The sequence below is a fragment of the Salvelinus alpinus genome, chromosome 39 (assembly GCF_045679555.1).
Source record: "Salvelinus alpinus chromosome 39, SLU_Salpinus.1, whole genome shotgun sequence".
NCBI classification, from domain to species: domain Eukaryota; kingdom Metazoa; phylum Chordata; class Actinopteri; order Salmoniformes; family Salmonidae; genus Salvelinus; species Salvelinus alpinus.
In genome coordinates this window covers 5,644,747-5,661,848 of record NC_092124.1, presented here as the reverse complement: position 1 = coordinate 5,661,848, position 17,102 = coordinate 5,644,747, and the positions used below count along the sequence as shown (strand labels likewise).

The 17,102-nt window shown below is 43.7% G+C and overlaps 1 protein-coding gene across 1 annotated transcript in view; it reads left to right on the top strand.

Annotated features, from left to right (window-relative positions):
• The first annotated feature begins 1,416 nt into the window (after positions 1-1,416).
• Positions 1,417-17,102, top strand: part of LOC139566865 (melatonin receptor type 1A-A) — a 52,125-nt gene continuing 36,439 nt past the window's right edge. Inside the window, exon 1 of the mRNA XM_071388188.1 lies at positions 1,417-1,758. Within this exon, the coding sequence (XP_071244289.1) occupies positions 1,575-1,758 (184 nt within the window). The 5' untranslated portion in view covers positions 1,417-1,574. The remainder of the gene's footprint in view (positions 1,759-17,102) is intronic.

The following is a 17,102-nucleotide window of genomic DNA, read 5'->3' as shown; positions in this document are numbered from 1 at the left end:
AAAGACAGAAGGGGAGAGAGAATTAGAGTGAGAGAGAACATAGCCCACGCAACCTTTTTAATGAACTGCCTTCCTCACAGCAGACATATTAGTGGAATGTCTTTACATTAAAGTTGCATTCACATGGCAGAGGAGGTTTGGGTGACAACCCCTCAACAGCGTGTGTGTGTGCGTGTGCGTGTGTATAAGGGTAGGTGGAATAAAGTACCTGCCATGTGCTGACATTTGTGTGTGTCTGTGTGTGTGTGGGGCATTTGTGCAGAAAGAAGCGATCATAAATGTGCTTATAGGTCGCAGGGGCGCAATTTCCTTTGGTAAAATAAACTTAACCGTGTGTTGGCTTTTTGAGTCAGTTCCACTACATTTCCCCAGCTCAGCTACAGGCAGTCTCCTCAACCTGTCTCTATAAGTCTGCATATTCCCATATAGTGCACTACTTTGGACCAGATCCCAATGAGCCCTGATCAAAACTAGTGCATAGGGTGCCATTTGAGATGCACTGAATGTTTCTATGTTAGAGTTTGTAGTTTAACTTGATATTCTGTAGATACTAATCATGTGGATTCTGCGTTACAACACATGCTGTTGGGACAGAGAGAGAGAGAGAGAGAGCGAGCGAGAGAGCGAGAGCGAGAGAGAGAGAAGGGAAAGAGAGAGAGAAGGGAGAGAGAGAGAGAATAACACAATGTTAACATGGGAAGAGAGAGAGAGAGAGAGAGAGAGAGAGAGAGCGAGAGAGAGAGAGAGATGCACATCCATTATATTCTCTCACCCTGACCTATATATTGTGATCATAACATATGATCTGGATTTACATCCGTACATCTGTCTAAATCGTTCTGTCTCTCCATAATATGAGTAAATATGTTATTTTAATAAATAGTATTTTCTCTATCATAGTAATTGGAATAAATTCCAATAATTGATATTAAGCATAATCATCGGGATTATTTTAATAATGCCATAGGCTAGTCAACATCCTTATATTGATTGATATGTTAGAAAAAGGTGCATTTTATCTGTTTCTTTTAAGTGTGAATAAATCGATGTGGGAATGGATAAAATATGAACTATTCCTCAAAATAAGGATCAACGAATGCATGAATAAAGGAACGACGAGTCGCTGGAAGCAAAGCAATAATTGCGAGGAGAGCTCGCAGCCAGGCTTCAAAACACACCGGGAAATAAAGGAGTGCCGCCGCGTGCAGTCCACTGTTTTTCCCTCTTTCGGGCGCTGAGAGGCAGCATTAGGCTACCACTTACCCGACACCACCCACGACAGGCTCACTGTAATAACACAATGTTAACATGGGAAGGTTTGAAGTTGCCTCAATGTCACATACCAACAATGTGATGGGTACACATATAGCCATGTACGCGTAGACTCTGACACACGAGCATTGTGACTAGAAGGGTAAAACAGAAGGTTGTCTACGGGAGCTATAACGGGCAATATGGAGAGGAGGAAAGCCACGGGAGAATACCACGGCATCCCTGTGTCCAAAATGTAGACTACATTTTATGGGACGGGCGGCACGTTTATTTCGCTAATTGGAAAAGTTACAAAATATACAATGATTATAAATGGGTCTTATCTGAACAGGTCGTCGCTGGACCCGTACGAGGAAGTGTTGAATCGCCCCCCGTGGGTTACAACAACTTTGGGGTGCTTCCTGATATTCACTATAGTGGTTGATATTTTGGGCAACCTTTTGGTGATATTCTCTGTCTACCGGAACAAGAAGCTAAGGAATGCAGGTGAGTAATGTATACTATTGTGCATGAGGTCGGAGTAGCCAAAGTATTGTATTGTGTATATAAACAAGTTTCAAAGTGTTGTATTTCACACGACATTGTTGTTCTGATACAGTTGAGTCCGAAATATGACAACAACAAACCGGCGTTTGGGTAAAGCTGTGTACACTGTTCGCGCGCAAATCTCGAAATGAACAAGAAAAGTAGGCTTATTTGTGATTCAGAATTTGTGATAGGCGTACTACATACATCGATGAAAATCAATAAAATGCATTGGTATATCCCAATTAATTTAGCTTGGGTTTAAAGCTACGGTGAAAGTAATGTCCCGGTGGCATTTGGAGGTAGCTACCCGAGCGTTATAGAGGATGCCGCGTCAATGTTGGTAGCCTGATTTTATACCCCAAACAATGTATGTTGTATACCGGTACATTTTATATAGGCTAGTCAATGATGCCTAAATAGGCATGTCATGAAAATTAGATTATCGCTCTCGTATCATAACCGTCTATGGACGCGCAAGCTGCTCTGACCAGACCGAATAACCATGTCTAACTAAATACTTCTCTGTTTAATCTCCGAGCGAGCAAAGATGAAATAATAACTAGAAAGTGTCAACGAATGAGGCTCTTCCAAGAATGAAAAATAGACTCGCGGAGATTGATTGACAAGCGCCGCCTGAAGCCACTCAAGAGAAATTATAGGATGGACAGCAGTGTATTTTAGGAAACATTTGCGCCACAGCCTCGGCATGCTTAGTTGGGGATTGCGTTTCACATCCTATCAATCATGTAACTAAACTGGGAAGTTGAATGAGAACATCTTGAACTATCCGTTTGATTTTTCAATGGACATTTTGGATTAGGTGACGGAACATGCGTCACGTGCGCATTTCGGTTTTATGAATTGGGATCGGAGTGGGGCTGCTGTGTCTCGACCACCTTATTATCACCAGATATTATATAATGTGTTTGATATTATAATGTAGGATAATGCTGTATGTAGGATTATGTTGTATGTTGTGTAGTGTGGATATTTTAAATTCATTATAGTATTGTACTGTGGCGTGATTATTTAACGTATGTTTGGATGATTATATTCAAGTGATTATATTCCAAAGTACTGTACTGATGTAACCCTGTGATAAGAACCTATGACATTATTGTGTGAGAAAACGCAATGATATACATATCATAAAAACGAATTACATTGTGTTTTGATAGGCTACAGATAAAATGTGCGCCAGATAGAAGTTAAGTTGTTGAGAAAATATATATTTAGTCCTACATTATTTCAGACTGGTGTGTTCTCCAAATACCAAATGACATGCTTTGCGCTCCAGTTCCGCTCTGGCCATTCAATGACAGATTGGAATTCTAGACGAACCCACATTGTAGATAGATTTGAGTGTTTTATCGTTTCCTGGAATGTGTATCTAGCTAAATGACAATTTTTTTACAACCCAAATTAGTTTTCTCTTCTTTGATGTTTCATGTTATTAGTTGCGTTTGTTTGTCACAACCTAGACCTAATGTCAAACGCAGAGCATTTTTTGGTGATTTAAGCAAAATGGATTTGTGCCAGTCATATTAAGCCTCCCCCCCTAATGTGATGAATATCATTATTATTAAGACTTCCTGTAATTCCTCGTCCCACCCCCCTCTCCATCTTTATTTATCATTGTAATCACTTCCATTTAATATAAACATACACAAAATTGCACAATCGCTGTGTCCTGGATTTGAGTCTTTTAATAGTTTATACAGTAAATAGAATCGAACATTCTGTCAGGTGCAGAGAATTTATTTTATTTGATATGTGCTTTTACAAGTTTGATCACATTTTATGCTGCCCAGTCTGTGACTGCCCTGTTAGGGAGCACATCTTTGATCTTTGAGGAGGGGACGGCCGATTCATTTAAATGTAAGTGCACAGAGTTCTCTCTGTGCATCTCAACAGTCTGACGCGCTCCCTCTCCTTCTTCTGCATCAATAATGGCTGCATCTCAACAGTCTAAAGTGACGCCCACTCCTTGTCTCTTGTCCTTCATTTGCACTGGTCTGAAAGTCCTAATTGTAGTCCCGAATTATTAAACTGCTTCACCTGTTCAGTCCAGCCCATTCACATCAGTGCAGATGAAGGAAAGGAGACAAGTCGAGGAAGCTACTTTAGACTATTGATATTGAGGCCGTTTTTGTCAGTTCAGAGTAGCTGAAGTAGCACTGCTTAAAACTAACTATAAGTTAAGTATCTAAGATGTGCTAAATCAATTATCTCCAGCTCAGGGCTCCAGCTAGGCATTTGTTTGCTAACTTGCTAGCTAAGTGGCTAACCTGCTAGCTAAGTGGCTAACTTGCTAGATCAAGCTTCTTGGTTACAGCTGAGACAATTAGTCCCGTCCTCGATCAAGATCCCTGCTGTCTTGCTTTTATATTCATTTAATAAAATTTTTATGCTTGGAAAGAAATAGCGCCCCTTGTCTGCACTGCTGGCAATACCGTATGGTACAGGAACGGTATGAAGGTATGAAATACCGCGAACCCTAGTTAGAATATTTGCTTTCTATGAAACCATTTACATTGACATGAATATCCATTCAGTCTTTTGTCAGCTTTCGACACAACAATAATTGGCTTTGTATGATGTCATCAATAATGGACCTATGTCACAGCCTTTTTTCACATGAGCCACGTGAAAAAATTATGTATCTCTCTTAATACTGTTTCCACGACAGCATTTGGCGAGTACTAACATCCCTTAAGCACGCCAGCCACCCGGTTTCCCTGTATCCTTAGGTTCATGCCTTTCAGCATCATTTGCAATTTCTCAGCCCAGTTCCCAAAGATGGTGCCTGTCCTTCTATTCAAGCCGAAGAAAAGGAAAGAACCCTGCATTGGCAAATCGTATGCCTCATGGCGGCCATATTGATTGACACAGAAACTTTTCTATTGTACTTTCTAGGTCTATCTGCCCATGTGGCCTGTCCCTCTGCCAGCGAACAGAATGGCTGTGCCGCAGGAGAGTGGGTGTGTGTGTGACTGCACATTGAACTCTGATCTGAAGCACTCTCTCTCAACCCAGCGATCTGTTATTGTTTTCCATCCTTTCAGAAGCAGAATGTTGTTTGTGTGCCAAAGTTTTGTATACACGCTACATGCACGCACACGCTTGTGTGTGTGTTTGTAGTACACCAGGCACAACAACAGTGTGTTGTACAGTCATGTTGTGTATGATTGAGGGCAAGTCATTCAATTCAATTGATCATTCAGGTTTCTAACAGACAATAAACCTTGGCAACAGAGAACATGAAGACATGACATACATGTACAGTGCATTCAGAATATTTTCAGACCCCTTGACTTTTTCAACATTTTGTTACATTACAGCCTAATTCTAAAATGGATGAAAACCAACATTTCCTCATTAATCTACACACAATTACCCATAATGACAAAGTGAAAATAGGTTTTTATAATTTTTTGCAAATGCTTTAATAAATCAAAAACAGAAATACTGTAATGCAATGCTACTGGCGGCAGAGAAGTCAGGCGCAGGAGAGCGGAAACTGACTTACAACGGTTGTGTTTAATATCCATAAACCACCATCAACAGAATAATTCAATAAATGGGTCAAACAAAACCCGGTAGATACCAGCATACAGTGCACAAGCACTACAACAAACAATTACCGACAAGGACATGGGGGGGGGGGGGGGGAGACAGAGCATGTAATAAATGGAATTGGAACCAGGTGTGATGGAAGACAAGACAAAACCAATGGAAAATGAAAAGTGGATCGGCGATGGCTAGAAGGTCGGTGACGTCGACCGCCGAACGTCGCCCGAACAAGGAGAGGGACCAACTTCGGTGGAAGTCGCGACAAATACCTTATTTACATAAGTATTCAGATACTTTACTATTAAACTCGAAATTGAGCTCAGGTACATCCTGTTTCCGTTGATCTTCCTTAATATGTGTTTACAACTTCATTGGAGTCCACCTGTGGTAAATTCAATTGATTGGACATGGTTTGGAAAGGCACACACCTGTCTATATAAAGGACACATTTGACCTTGCATGTCAGAGCAAAATCCAAGCCATGAGTTTGAAGGAATTGTCCGTAGAGCTCCGAGACAGGATTGTGTTGAGGCACAGATCTGGGGAAGGGTACCAAAACATTTCTGCAGAATTGCAGGTCCCCAAGAACACAGTGGCCTCCATCATTCTTAAATGGAAGGTTTGGAACCACCAAGACTCTTCCTAGAGCTGGCCAAACTGAACAATCGGGGGAGAAGGTTCTTGGTCAGTTAGGTGACCAAGAACCCGATGGTCACTCTGACAGAGCTCCAGACTTTCTCTGTGGAGATGGGGGAACCTTCCAGAAGGATAACCATCTCTGCAGTACTCCACCAATCAGGCCTTTATGATAGAGTGGCCAGACGGAAGCCAGTCCTCAGTAAAAGGCACATGACAGCCAGCTTGGAGTTTGCCAAAAGGCCCTTAAAGAGACTCAGACCATGAGAAACAAGATTCTCTGGTCTGATGAAACGAAGATTGAACTCTTTGGCCAAGCGTCACGTCTGGAGGAAACCTGGCACCATCCCTACGGTGATGCATGGTAGTGGCAGCATCATGCTTTGGGGATGTTTTTCAGCGGCAGGGACTGGGAGACTAGTCATTATCGAGGGAAAGATGAACGGAGCAAAGTACAGAGAGATCCTTGATGAAAACCTGCTCCAGAGCGCTCAGGACCTCAGACTGGGTTGGATGTTCACCTTCCAACAGGAAAACGACCCTCATGTCCGTAGCCATGGAAGTGCTTTGAAAGGCTGGTAATGGCTCACATCAACACCATTATCCCAGAAACCCTAGACCCACTCCAATTTGCATACCGCCCAAACAGATCCACAGATGATGCAATCTCTATTGCACTCCACACTGCCCTTTCCCACCTGGACAAAAGGAGCACCTACGTGAGAATGCTATGCATTGACTACAGCTCAGTGTTCAACACCATAGTACCCTCAAAGCTTATCATTAAGCTAAGGATCCTGGGACTAAACACCTTCCTCTACAACTGGATCCTGGACTTCCTGACGGGCCGCCCCCAGGTGGTGAGGGTAGGTAGCAACACATCTGCCACGCTGATCCTCAACACGGGGGCCCCTCAGGGGTGCGTGCTCAGTCCCCTCCTGTACTCCCTGTTCACCTACGACTGCATGGCCAGAAACGACTCCAACACCATCATTAAGTTTGCTGACGACACAACAGTGGTAGGCCTGATCACCGACAACAACGAGACAGCCTATAGGAAGGAGGTCAGAGACCTGGCCGGGTGGTGCAAGAATAAGTACCTCTCCCTCAACGCAACCAAGACTAAGGAGATGATTGTGGACTACAGGAAAAGGAGGACCGAGCACGCCCCCATTCTCATCAACGGGGCTGTAGTGGAGCAGGTTGAGAGATTCAAGTTTCTTGGTGTCCACATCACCAACGAACTAGAATGGTCCAAACACAACAAGACAGTCGTGAAGAGGGCACGACAAAGCCTATTCCCCCTCAGGAAACAAAAAATATTTGGCATGGGTCCTCAGATCCTCAAAAGGTTCTACAGCTGCAACATCGAGAGCATCCTGACTGGTTGCATCACTGCCTGGTACGTCAATTGCTCGGCCTCCGACCGCAAGGCACTACAAAGGGGCGGTGTCAGAGGAAGGCCCTGAAAATTGTCAAAGACCCCAGCCACCCCAGACATAGACTGTTCTCTCTGCTTCTCAACAGTGTTTACCTCCAAGCCATAAGACTCCTGAACAGGTAGTCAAATGGCTACTGGGACTATGGCTGGCTACCCGGTTGAAATGGCTACCCCCCCCTCCAACCCCTCTTTTACGCTGCTGCTACTCTCTGTTTTTCACATATGCATAGTCACTTTAACTATACATTCATGTACATACTACCTCAATTGTCCCGACCAACGGGCTATCTGCATTGTGTTCCGCCACCCACCAACCCCTCTTTTACGCTACTGCTACTCTCTATTTATCATATATGCAGAGTCACTTTAACCATATCTACATGTACATACTACCTCAATCAGCCCGACTAACCGGTGTCTGTATGTAGCCTCGGTACTGTTATAGCCTCGCTACTGTTATAGCCTCGCTACTGTATATAGCCTCACTACTGTATATAGCCTCGCTACTGTTATAGCCTCGCTACTGTTATAGCCTCGCTACTGTATATAGCCTCTCCACTGTTATTTTTCACTGTCTGTTTTACTGTGGTTTTTATTTCTTTACTTACCTATTGTTCACCTAATACCTTTTTTGCACTGTTGGTTAGAGCCTGTTAAGTAAGCATTTCACTGTAAGATCGCACGTGACAAATAAACTTTGATTTGATTTGTCCAAACGTTTGACTGGTACTGTATGTGTAGATTGACGAGGAAAAAAAACAATTTCATTCATCTTAGAATACGGCTGCAACGTAACAAAATGTGGAAAAAGTCAAAAGGTCTGAATACTTTCCCAATGCACTGTATGTCTATCTTACAGAGTCTGATTATAGAGTTTGGTGTAAAAGCCATATAATGTCTACAAGCCATTTGTGTACTATCAAATTCATGTCTTTTCATGCATACACATTACAAGTTTCAATGATGTTATGGTGAACTTCAGATTCAAACTTCAAGTCCCAATGAAGTTCCTTAGCTCAAAGCATGATTAGATTTGCTACCGGATGTCCCCAAAGTTTGTTTTCATTTCATTAATGTTATTTTGGATCATCATAGAATCCAAAATCCCACTGCCCCTCCAGAGTGTTGTTGTAGCTCCAAGCGTAATACATGATTCCTAAGCATATAATATGGCTTTAAGTGCTTTGCGTATGTCTCCATTTACGACAAGCGTTTATGGTCCCTAAATATCCCACTGGCTTTGTTGTTAAACCTCTTTAACGTAAATTGGTACACAGCACAGTGGCGTCAAATTAGAGAGCTCTTTGAAAAACAAAAGACAAATCCTCATTTTGGAGGGAAATTGATATATTTAAATGATTCCAGTGATTCCCCCCAGCGTCTTGTTTGATTTTCATCTAGAGGGAAACCATTTTATATCCCAATTAAACTCTGGATCAAACAAGATTGAGGTTTGTACTTTTGGGACTATTCCATTGTACTAGACACACCTAACCAACGGCAACTCTAAAGTATTCAAATATTTCGATTAGATTGGATAGTATTTTATTGTGTGTTTTCACAGACATGTCTATTATATACAGAAATTGCACTGCGTTCAAAGAGATTCCACAACAAAAAGAGAAACATAATATAGTCATAACATCAGACATACAAATTCATTCATTTATTCATATTTGACACAGGTCTGGTATTTACTAATCGTCTGGATGGTCAATGGACAGCCTAGCATGTTTGAGTGACAGGAAAATACATGGGTATTGTGAACAAAGCTTTTTGTCCACCTCTCTGACAATCTGCTGCTCAATATCTGTCATTGGAGTGCACCAGACAAAAGAAGAGTCCCATTTTGAACCTGTCTTGTGAGGTCCAATGTTCATTTTGCTGATTGCAATGTGGCAAACAAAGTATTACCAGAATGTAGTGTATTGTATCTACTTCACAAGGTTTGGAATGAGTACATTTTGCCACCGGGTCGGTTTGTTAAATCCAGTTGCAGTAGTCAACTTCTTCTACGCAGTCAAAACAATATCAAAGTGAGCTGTCATGCTGTTCCATAAAGACGTCAACACCACCTGTTTTCGAGAGACACACTCAATAGGCTTGGGCACTATACCGTATATACCCTATACCGGGGTATTTTGAAATACCAACGGTATGATTTTCAATACCGTAAAAAAAAGGGATGGGCCAAATAAATGATCTCCAGCTCGGGGCTTCAACTATGCATTTGGTTGCTAGATAAGTGGCTAGCTTGCAAGATCAAGTTTCGTGGTTACTCCTGGATCAACATCCCTGCTGCCTAAATTAGCTTTGTGCGCCCCCCCCCCCCAAAGAAAAGGTTTACCCCGGTATGGTACAGGAACGGTATGAGGTATGAACATCTGGATACTGCCTGACCATAGCACTCAGTACATATTAAAGGCCCTTGGTGTGTAGACAAAAATTGCTGTTACCGTACATTGCACAACCTTCAATGTTATGTCATGATTATGTACAATTCTGGCAAATTAATTACGGTCTTTGTTAGGAGGAAATGGTCTTCACACAGTTCGTAACGAGCCAGGCGGCCCAAACTGCTGCATATACCCTGACTCTGCTTGCACAGAACGCAAGAGAAGTGACACAATTTCCTTAGTTAATATTGCCTGCTACCATGAATTTCTTTGAACTAAATATAGAGGTTTAAAAAAATATACTTGTGTATTGATTTAAAAAAAGGCATTGATGTTTATGGTTAGGTACATTGGTGCAACGACAGTGCTCTTTTCATGAATGCGCTTGTTAAATCACCCGTTTGGCGAAGTAGGCTGTGATTCGATGATGAATCACTGCATTGATTATTTGCAACGCAGGACAAGCTAGCTAAGCTAGTAATATCATCAACCATGTGTAGTTAACAAGTGATTATGTTAAGATTGATTGTATTTTATAAGATACGTTTAATGCTAGCTAGCAACTTACCTTGGCTCCTTGCTGCACTCGCGTAACAGGTGGTCAGCCTGCCACGCAGTCTCATCGTTGAGTGCAATGTAATCGGCCATAATCGGCATCCAAAAATGCCGATTACCGATTGTTATGAAAACTTGAAAATCGGCCCTAATTAATCGGCCATGCCGATTAATCGGTCGACCTCTAATATAAATCCCAAAAGCGCTCAAACAAAGCAGCAACAGTTCCCCTCTTTGAAACGGTGATAAGTCGGCATCCGTGAAGTGGGATGAGATGTCTGTGTCCTTCTTCCCCATCCAGTGGGCTGGCCTTATCAGTCGTTTCCAGAGTTTTCACCTCGGAAAGTGCGACTGGGGTTTCTTTAAGACCTTCCGGGATCCCAATTTGACTTCGCTTTTTCTGTTGTCTTTTTCTGTTGGATCAGTGCAGCTATAGGTGATTTGAACGTGGGTAGAGTGTCACGCGCCAGGTGTCCACTGCTACTCTATGTGAAATTGAACAGCGGCTGGCTGATATGTTTCAAATCCCCCACCCCTGTGAACGCTGCTACATTTGACATATTGTTACTCAATCACTGTGCTTGCTCACTTTCTCCTCTGGCTGCAGTGGAGAAGCTATCATTAACTATGTCCTTGAAACCCCTGTTCACATTTCTACAGAGACATTGTAGACACGGTGGTCGTATAGACTGTATTGTATACATGAGAGATCACTCAATCTTGCAAGGTAAATACCAGTAACCTGCTTTCGCATTCTCTCTGTAGACACAGTCCCTGTCTTCTTTGGTTGCATAACTGTCTAAGTTGGATATGTCTAACCTTGGCTGATATGCTCAAACTTTACATTATGTCTGTCAGAGTTTCTACAAAACCATCAGCCAAGAACCAGTCTTTTACCAAAGAGATTGCCTCGCTACACTACACAAAGCACAACTTTCCTATCAAGGGAATTGGTACCATTCTTTCAGGATAAGAACATGTTTAAAACAACACCTCAATGCATCAAAACAATAACCCGGTAAGTCACATTGCGATCAACATCTTTGTCAACTCTTACATGTGAACATTGGCCAAAAAAGCTGCATGCTCCTGTTGACGTCCATTGCCGCGGGGGGCTGACCACACTAGGAGTCAAGCAGTGGCAGGGGGATAGGGCACGTTGTCAGGACCAAGGAGGATGGTGGGTAAACTCAGGTGACTCAGGTGAGAGTGGCCGTAGGGTTGCATGACATTGGGGTGCCTTCGCTGTGTATATGTGTGTTGGTGGCTTCCCTGTGTGTGTGTGTGTGTGTGTGTGTGTGTGTGTGTGTGTGTGTGTGTGTGTGTGTGTGTGTGTGTGTGTGTGTGTGTGTGTGTGTCTGTTTTGGTGGCTTCGCTGTGTGTGTGTGTCCGAGCTGCATAAATGAATAATGTGTTGGGATCGTTCTCCTTAGTTCTCATCATAACCCACTTAACATCGGCCGTAAATCAGTCTTCACATTACCACCAGTCAACTAGGGCAAAAAATAAAAGTGGAAGTTGTCAATACCTCTTCAAGTAGGCTTGCCAGTGTGTGTGTGTGTATTTTGTATTTTACTAGGATTCCCATTAGCTGTTGCGAAAGCAACAGCTACTCTTCCTGGGGTCCACACAAACCATGAAACATGACGTAGTACAGAACATGAATGGACAAGAACAGCTGTGTGTGTTTATCCCTTTTATGAGTTACGCCAGCAGGACTATTCTCTGTGACACTGTGGTCCTTGCTGGTGATCTGGTAATTGGCCAATGTAAATTCTATTGGAGTGCCGTCAGGTGCATGTGTCTATCAAGCCACCCTGGAGCAGTGAGCAAACCTAATGAAAGGATTGGATTGTGTTGTGTGGTTTGGTTATAAGTCTGCTGTTATCCTCTGTCGTGCTAACTCCCATGGGGATGGGCGGAGTGGGGGGAAAGAGAGGTAGAGAGAGACTAATAGAAAGGGAGGGAAACAGAGACATTTAATCTGTTGAATTTGTTAGTTGAAGATGAAAATAGAGCAATTTTCTGGGTCCCTCTTTTTTTGCCTATTCCATTCCCACGGCACAGATGTCAATTCAACGTCTATTTCTTGTTTGTTCAGCATAATTTAACAGCCCCTTCTTTATCCCCCACCCCTTCCTTCCTTCCTTCCTTCCTTCCTTCCTTCCTTCCTTCCTTCCTTCCTTCCTTCCTTCCTTCCTTCCTCTTTTTTATCCCCCACCTCTTCCTTCCCCTTCTTTATCCCCCACCTCTTCCTTCCCCTTCTTTATCCCCACCTCTTCTTTATCCCCCCTCTTCCTTCTTCTTTTTATCCTTCCTTCCTTCCTTCCTTCCTTCCTTCCTTCCTTCCTTCCTTCCTTCCTTTTCTTTTCTTTATCCCCCACCGCTTCCTTCCTCTTTTTTATCCCACACTTCTTCTTTCCTCTTTTTTATCCTTCCTTCCTTCCTTCCTTCCTTCCTTCCTTCCTTCCTTCTTTCCTTCCTTCCTTCCTTCCTTCCTTCCTTCCTTCCTTCCTTCCTTCCTTCCTTCCTTTTCTTTATCCCCCACCTCTTCCTTCCTCTTTTTTATCCCCCACCTCTTCCTTCCTCTTCTTTATCCCCCACCTCTTCCTTCCTCTTTTTTATCCCCCTTCCTTCCTTCCTTCCTTCCTTCCTTCCTTCCTTCCTTCCTTCCTTCCTTCCTTCCTTCCTTCCTTCCTTCCTTCCTTTTCTTTATCCCCCACCTCTTCCTTCCTCTTTTTTATCCCACACTTCTTCCTTCCTCTTTTTTATCCTTCCTTCCTTCCTTCCTTCCTTCCTTCCTTCCTTCCTTCCTTCCTTCCTTCCTTCCTTCCTTCCTTCCTTCCTTCCTTCATCCCCCACCTCTTCCTTCCTCTTTTTTATCCCCCACCTCTTCCTTCCTCTTCTTTATCCCCCACCTCTTCCTTCCTCTTTTTTAACCCTCCTTCCTTCCTTCCTTCCTTCCTTCCTTCCTTCCTTCCTTCCTTCCTTCCTTCCTTCCTTCCTTCCTTCCTTCCTTCCTTTTCTTTATCCCCCACCTCTTCCTTCCTCTTTTTTATCCCCCACCTCTTCCTTCCTCTTTTTTATCCCCCACCTCTTCCTTCCTCTTTTTTATCCCCCACCTCTTCCTTCCTCTTTTTTATCCCCCACCTCTTCCTTCCCCTTCTTTATCCCCCACCTCTTCCTTCCCCTTTTTTATCCCCCACCTTTTCCTTCCCCTTCTTTATCCCCCACCTCTTCCTTCCTCTTTTTTATCCCCCCTTCCTTCCTTCCTTCCTTTTCTTTATCCCCCACCTCTTCCTTCCTCTTTTTTATCCCACACTTCTTCCTTCCTCTTTTTTTATCCTTCCTTCCTTCCTTCCTTCCTTCCTTCCTTCCTTCCTTCCTTCCTTCCTTCCTTCCTTCCTTCCTTCCTTCCTTATCCCCCACCTCTTCCTTCCTCTTTTTTATCCCCCATCTCTTCCTTCCTCTTTTTTATCCCCCCTTCCTTCCTTCCTTCCTTCCTCCCTTCCTTTTCTTTATCCCCCACCTCTTCCTTCCTCTTTTTTATCCCCCACCTCTTCCTTCCTCTTTTTTTTATCCCCCACCTCTTCCGTACTCTTTTTTTTATCCCCCACCTCTTCCTTCTTTTTTATCCCCCACCTCTTCCTTCCCCTTCTTTATCCCCCACCTCTTCCTTCCCCTTTTTTATCCCCCACCTCTTCCTTCCCCTTTTTTATCCCCCACCTCTTCCTTCCCCTTCTTTATCCCCCACCTCTTCCTTCCTCCTTTTTATCCCCCACCTCTTCCTTCCCGTTCTTTATCCCCCACCTCTTCCTTCCTCTTTTTTATCCCCCACCTCTTCCTTCCTCTTTTTTTATCCCCCACCTCTTCCTTCCTCTTTTTTTATCCCCCACCTCTTCCTTCCCCTTCTTTATCCCCCACCTCTTCCTTCCCCTTCTTTATCCCCCACCTCTTCCTTCCTCTTTTTTATCCCCCACCTCTTCCTTCTCCTTCTTTATCCCCCACCTCTTCCTTCCTCTTTTTTTATCCCCCACCTCTTCCTTCCTCTTTTTTATCCCCCACCTCTTCCTTCCTCTTTTTTATCCCCCACCGCTTCCTTCCTCTTTTTTTTATCCCCCACCTCTTCCTTCCCCTTCTTTATCCCACACCTCTTCCTTCTCCTTCTTTATCCCCCACCTCTTCCTTCCTGTTTTTTTATCCCCCACCTCTTCCTTCCTCTTTTTTTATCCCCCACCTCTTCCTTCCTCTTTTTTTATCCCCCACCTCTTCCTTCCTCTTTTTTTATCCCCCACCTCTTCCTTCCTCTTTTTTTATCCCCCACCTCTTCCTTCCTCTTTTTCTATCCCCCACCTCTTCCTTCCTCTTTTTTTATCCCCCACCTCTTCCTTCCTCCTTCTTTATCCCCCGCCTCTTCCTTCCTCTTTTTTATCCCCCGCCTCTTCCTTCCTCTTTTTTATCCCCCGCCTCTTCCTTCCCCTTTTTTATCCCCCGCCTCTTCCTTCCCCTTTTTTATCCCCCGCCTCTTCCTTCCCCTTTTTTATCCCCCGCCTCTTCCTTCCCCTTTTTTATCCCCCGCCTCTTCCTTCCCCTTTTTTATCCCCCACCTCTTCCTTCCCCTTTTTTATCCCCCACCTCTTCCTTCCCCTTTTTATCCCCCACCTCTTCCTTCCTCTTTTTTATCCCCCACCGCTTCCTTCCTCTTTTTTATCCTTCCTTCCTTCCTTCCTTCCTTCCTTCCTTCCTTCCTTCCTTCCTTCCTTCCTTCCTTCCTTCCTTCCTTCCTTCCTTCCTTCCTTCCTTCCTTCCTAATGCTCGTCTGTGGGAAACCTAATGCTCGTCCGTGGGGAACCGTGCACAACATATGCATACAGTAGTATATGCTGGGTTAGAGTATAAGAGATGTTTTGAACATGCACACACACACCCACACTTATAGGCTGACCACACGCTCGCGTTGCATTTAGAAATCTATGTTATTCAATTATTGCACCCACACTGCTCGCGCGCGCCCAACGAGGGCTAAAATAGAAATCAGTTTTATTTCTGACGCAGATCGCGCTGCCAGTCCTGCCTCTCCCATCTCCTCATTGGTTTGTAGAAGCAGGTACCCACGTGCCATCTCCTTATTGGTTATACCCACGTGGGTGACTGAAGACGAACGAGGTCAGTAGGGGTAATGCTCCTAATTTATGAAAGTTGCCAATCGCAATATAAAGTCAAGAGAAGAAAAGGTCTGGAAGGAGGAGAGATGACTAGAAACGATTCGGTTGACCATTTTATGTGTGGATTAATTGGCGGAGTAGAGGACCTTGTGCATTTCAGGGAAAATAACAACCTAATGTTTATATCCCAGGACAAATTAGCTAGCAACAGCAAGCTAGCTAAATAGGACAAATTAACTAGCAAGTGCAAGCTACCTAGCTAAATTGCCATAAATGTTTAATGCTTTTCGACCTGTCCCCAAATTAATATAATTGGTTCAGAGTTTGTTTTGATATTTTAACCTACGTGTCGTGATCGCGTTTGGTGTAGGGGGACAAAATACATTTATGCACGATAGCGCACGATAGCGCACGATGGCGCAGCCGGATTGGGTTCCGTGTTACGCCTCAATTACACTTACAGCGCCATTGCGCAAAATGGTATGCAGCATCAACATGAAAATTCAACAATCAGGTTCTTAAAAAAATTAAGAAAACATACAATATACTTGCAGTGAAGCCGCTCAACAATTACATCACATTAGTCATCTAACAGAATCCCATCCAGAGCGACACACAGAAGCAACCAGGGTCGACGCCATGCTCAAGGGCACGTTAACAGATCTCCCACAAGGTCAAAAAACGGAGACCTGAACCAGCGATCCATCAGCCACCAGCCCAAGCTCCCAACCGCCAGCCCTCCCAAGATCCCACCCACAGTTCCCCAAGAGCTGCCTCTCAACCATCAGAGACCCTCCCCGAAATTAACAAAAGAGAAAAAAGAGAAAGGAAAACCAGAAAAGAACGATGCAAAAACCAACAAAGACATCAAGGACAACAACAATCATAACAGCAAGGCCAACTGAATATGTTTGAGTGCATGTATGGCACTATTTACCTGTGTGTGTGTGCCCGTGTATGTGCACGTGTGCATTTGAATGAGAGTGTTCTGCTACCATTTATGTCAAGCCATTTATATGATTTGATACATACGTTTGATAAATTCAACGCATGCACCACACTGAACACACTGCAGCTGCCTCTGACACGCAATGCTGCAAGGCAAATGCAGCGTTCTTCTGGTGTGTCAAAATGCAATGACACTGTATGTGTGATCAAGGCGTTACTGGCAAGCTCTCCCCCCCTGTGCGCCTGTCTGTTTCCCCAAAAGAGCTTGGGCGTGATCCACTTATGGCCAAACAGTTCCTAACAGTTTCATCAGACCAGAGGACATTTCTCCGAAAAGTACAATCTTTGTCCCCCATGTGCAGTTGCAAACCGTAGTCTGGCTTTTTTATAGCGGTTTTGGAGCAGTAGCTTCTTCCTTGCTGAGCGGCCTTTCAGGTTATGTCGATATGGGACTCGTTTTACTGTGGATATAAATACTTTTGTACCTGTTTCCTCCAGCATCATCACATGGTCCGTTGCTGTTGTTCTGGGATTGATTTTCACTTTTCGCACCAAAGTACATTCATCTCTAGGAGACAGTCTGCGTTT